This window comes from Calidris pugnax, unplaced genomic scaffold (genome assembly GCF_001431845.1).
Source record: "Calidris pugnax isolate Ruff unplaced genomic scaffold, ASM143184v1 scaffold272, whole genome shotgun sequence".
Classification (NCBI taxonomy): domain Eukaryota; kingdom Metazoa; phylum Chordata; class Aves; order Charadriiformes; family Scolopacidae; genus Calidris; species Calidris pugnax.
Genome location: NW_015091016.1, coordinates 691,043 through 695,621, shown reverse-complemented (window position 1 = coordinate 695,621; position 4,579 = coordinate 691,043). Strand labels below are relative to the sequence as shown.

General features: G+C 64.7%; 1 protein-coding gene across 1 annotated transcript in view; it reads right to left on the bottom strand.

Moving 5' to 3' along the window:
- Nucleotides 1-43: 43 nt before the first annotated feature.
- The window catches only part of LOC106896028, a 22,228-nt gene continuing 17,692 nt past the window's right edge, over nt 44-4,579 (bottom strand). Inside the window, exons 13-16 of the mRNA XM_014955734.1 lie at nt 4,092-4,481; nt 3,009-3,135; nt 2,404-2,499; nt 44-1,676 (exon numbers count right to left, since the gene is read on the bottom strand). Coding sequence (XP_014811220.1) covers nt 649-1,676; nt 2,404-2,499; nt 3,009-3,135; nt 4,092-4,481 — 1,641 coding nt within the window. The 3' untranslated portion in view covers nt 44-648. The remainder of the gene's footprint in view (nt 1,677-2,403; nt 2,500-3,008; nt 3,136-4,091; nt 4,482-4,579) is intronic.

Sequence of the window (4,579 nt, the reverse complement as noted above, 5' to 3'; positions counted from 1 at the left end):
CTTGCCCCCCACCAACCCCCCCAGAGCGCAACAGGAGACCGCGTCAGCCCCAGGCTTTTATCCGAATCTCTTCCCAGCTTGTCCCCATTGAAGCTTCGGGGGGACAACACGATGACACTGGCCGCCGCCCGGCCACAACAGCCCCTTCCTGGGCCACCCCACGGCCCCCCCACGCTGGTAGTTGTTTAAATAACCCTGAGTTTGACGGCTCCACCGGGCCCGATGCAGCCGCTCTGGGGCCAGATCCCCCTTCCATGGGGCAGCGGCACAACCCGGCTCAGCCCTGGTTGTCAAACCTTCTCCATTGCCTCTTGGGCCAGTCTTTTACCTCCCGGTGCATTTCCCTGCCCATCAGCCTGTCTCCATCCTCCTCCTCCTCCAGTGGGGAGCCCCACGGTGGTGCCACCAGCCCCATGGTGATGCCATGAGCCCCATGGGGTTGCCACCAGCCCCATGGCGGTGCCAGCAGTCCCATGGTGATGCCCCATGGGGTTGCCACCAGCCCCGTGGCGGTGCCACCAGCCCCATGGTGGTACCACAAGCCCAACAGTGGTGCCACCAGCCCTGTGGCGGTGCCACCAGCCCCACACAGGGTGCCACCAACCCCGTGGTGGTGCCACCAGCCCCTTCCCTTCTCCAGCCCTCGGGCTACGGATTGTCCTGGGTGAAGGCTTTGCAGGGGCTGTTCTCCTGCTCGGGGACGGCGGGCAAGCTGACACCAGGCGAGCTGGCCACGGCGTGGATTTTTTGGTGGTGCTTCAGGGACTGGCGGTGGCGGAAACTCTTGGTGCAGCCGTTGCACTGGAAGGGCCGCTGCTGGGTGTGCCGGCGCTGGTGCTCCTCCAGCGAGGATTTTTGGGGGAAGCTCTCGGCGCACTCGATGCAGCGGTAGAGCCGTTCCCCAGCGGCGCTGGCCCGGGCCGGCCGGTTTGGCCACCCGCCCCTCAGCTGCCCCCCGTGGATGCGCTGGTGCTTCTGGAGGTGGTGCTTCTGGATGAAGCCCTTGCCGCAGGCCGGGCAGCGGTAGGGCCGCTCGCCGGTGTGGATGCGGTAGTGTTTGTTGAGGTTGGACTTCTCGTTGAAGCTCTTGCCGCAGGCCGGGCACTGGAAGGGCCTCTCGCCGGTGTGGAGACGCTGGTGCCGCAGCAGGGCCGCGTGGTGGGCCAGGCTCTTCCCGCAGGCCGGGCAGATGAAGGAGCCGTTGCTCTTCCTCGCCTGGTGGCTCAGGAGGTTGCGTTTCAGCCGGACGCTCTTCCAGCCCGAGGGGAGGCCGTGAGGGTCTTCCCCGGCGGAGCAGGGATGGAGCTCGGAGGAGGAGGCCATCTCCAAGGTGGTGTCTTCTCCCAGCGGCATTCCCTGGGGCAGGGCGAAGGGCTGGTCCGTCCCCACGCCGAGCACGTGCTCCGCCGGGAAAGGCAAACCTGGGGCAGGGTGGGCTTCCACCGGCACCACCACGGGCTTGAATTCGGGCTGGGCAGCCCCGTGGGGGCAGAAGTCCCCTACGGCCTCTCCTGCCGCCTTCTCCTCCTCCAAAGCGCCGTGGCTCTGCCAGGGCAGGGGCTGCTCCTGGCTGGGGGGAACCTCCTCCTCCTCCAGCCTCACCGGCGGCAGGGCCAGGATCTCAGCTCCTTCCTCCTGCGGCTGCTGCTCTTCGGTCTTGATCACGATCTTCTCACCTGCCGAGAGACAGACAGAGCAATTCATTCCTGGCAGGGAACGGAATTCATTCCCAGCCGGAGCTGAGCTCTCCCTGGAGCACATTGGTGAGACCAACCATCAAACGTGCCCTTAGAAAGGGAGCAGGAAGGCTCTTACCAAGAGCAAAACGGGAGGACACGGGGCAGAGGGGGCATTGGGACCTCTTGGGGGTAACCTGTTGGACCCCAAGGACATTTGATGGACGGGCAATGCAATACTCGTAAAAAAACCACCCCAAACTGAGGAAACCTGAAGGCAAAACTGAGGCCGCCAAGTCCTGGGAGGAACTCGGTGAATTTGGGTGAATTTGGGGAAAAGAATCCCAGCAAAACCTTCCAGGAGCAGGAGGGAGGGTCTGTCGGGGGGTGTGCAGCTGCAGAGTGACCCTCACGCTAAAGCCCCGCCCCGGGTCTCCCCATTTTCTGCTCTTTTTGGCACAGGGGCTCTTTGGGGCTTAAAAGATTCGGTTGGAAAAGTTTTAAGGAGGCCCCGATGGCTCGGCTTAACCTCCCGACAGCTCCTGGCCCCAGGGCAGGGCTGGAAACGCTCCCGGCAGGGACATGATGGGCTCTGCTCACCCCCCGGGTGGCAGAGGGGTCAGGATCCAACCCTTGTGGGCACCTTTGTGGGGAGGCAGCAGTAGCAGGGACAGACCCTGCCCGGGTGTGTCGATAGCGCTGGGTCTCAGCCTTCCCTGGGACTCACCTCCCTTCTCCAGCAGCTCCTGGTTCCTCGCACCCGAATCCTCCCCATCCTCAGGCGGCGGCAGCAGAAAGGGTTTGGAACCAGCTTCTCCGGGCCCTGGGAAGAAGGAAGCAGCAGAAGGAACTGCTGAAGTGGGGACCAGCCCCCCTCCCTCGATAAAGAGCCGCTCTCACAGCTGCGGGAATTGTGGGGTCCTCCGAGGGGTCCTGGGGCTCCCAGAGCAGCGGCTCAGGGTTCCCAGGACCATCAGAGAAAGCAGCCAAATTATTTCAGTTCCCCCAGGAAGCCACCCAGCCGTTCAAATTCCAGCCCAAAAGAATTAGTGCTAAAATTTGGAGCCGTTTGCAGCGAACCCCTGCAGGCGGCGGCTGCACGGCCCCTGTCCTGCCCCAAAAAATGGTTGCAGGAAGGCAGGTTGTTGGACACAGCACGGGGACGTCACCCAAAATCCCCACCACTCCCACCGTGCTCCCGCTCACGGGGACACAACTGTCACCCACAACCGAGGGGCACCCAACCTTCACCGCGTGAAGTTGTCACCTCTCGCCCCCTGTTCTCCTCCCGACACCCAGATGACAACGTGTCACCCAGAGACCCATCCTCACCGAGGGACACGGCAGCCTCGCAAGTCCCCTTCGTCACCGTCCTGTAGAGCTCCTTCTGCCGGTTCTCCGAGCCGCCCCACTCCGGCTCCGGCAAATTGGCCGCCTCGTCCTCGCACGGCGCTGGCACCTGAAAGGGCAGGAGGCACCTTGGGGACATCCCCGGTGGCTGGGGCTGGTCCCCCTTCAGTTCCCCCAGGAAGCCACCCAGCCGTTCAAATTCCAGCCCAAAAGAATTAGTGCTAAAATTTGGAGCCGTTTGCAGCGAACCCCTGCAGGCGGCGGCTGCACGGCCCCTGTCCTGCCCCCAAAAAATGGTTGCAGGAAGGCAGGTTGTTGGACACAGCACGGGGACGTCACCCAAAATCCCCACCACTCCCACCGTGCTCCCGCTCACGGGGACACAACTGTCACCCACAACCGAGGGGCACCCAACCTTCACCGCGTGAAGTTGTCACCTCTCGCCCCCTGTTCTCCTCCCGACACCCAGATGACAACGTGTCACCCAGAGACCCATCCTCACCGAGGGACACGGTGGCCTCACAAGTCCCCTTTGTCACCGTCCTGTAGAGCTCCTTCTGCCGGGTCTCTGAGCCGCCCCACTCCGGCTCCGGCAAATTGGCCACCTCGTCCTCGCACGGCGCTGGCACCTGAAAGGGCAGGAGGCACCTTGGGGACATCCCCGGTGGCTGGGGCTGGTCCCCCTTCATCACCTTGGGCTCCTCCCCATCACCTTGGGGACATCCCCAGCGGCTGGGGCTGGTCCCCGTTTGTCACCTCGGGTGTGTGCTCGTTATCTGGGGCTTGTTCCTGTCACCATGGGCACGTCCCCGTTAGCTGGGGCTCGTCCTCGTCACCTTGGACATGTCCCCATTAGCTGGGACTTGTTCCCGTTTGCCACCGTGGGCACATTCCTGTTACTTTGGGCTCATCCCTGTCACTTTGGGCACGTCCCCGGTAACCGAGGCTCGTCCCCATTTGCCACCAAGGGCACATCCCCATTACTTTGGGCTTGTCCCTGTCACTTTGGGCACGTCCCCGGTAACCGAGGCTCATCCCTGTCCCCGTGGGCACGTCCCCCGTTACCTTGGCCTCGTCCCCCCCGGTGCCGGGTCCGTTCCCGGCCGCCCACCGCCCCCGGTGCTGGAGCTGCCTCTCGACGTGCTCCAGCCGCCGCGTGTTCTCCTGCACCAGGGCGGCCAAGGCGGCCCATTTCCGTTCCAACCGGTTGCCAAAATCCAGGACGGCTTTCTCCAGCCCGGAGACTTTCTTCTCCGCCGTCTCGGCTCTCCCTTCCAGGCTGAGCAGCCGCCGGGCCTGCGATTCCACCTTCCTCTCCACCGCCTGCACCGCCGCCACCACCGTCCACAGCGAGATCTCGGGCACCGCCGCCGCCGCCTTCTCCCCTTGGCCCGGGAGGGGACCGAGGGGCTGCGGCGGCACCGGCTGCCAGGCCTCGGGCCCCCACTCGGGCTCCTGCGGGCGGGGAGGGGAGTGAGCGGCGGCGGGGGGTGTGTGTGGCCCCCGCCGTTCCCCGCTCCCGGTGTGGGGTGTGAACGGAGGGACCATCACCC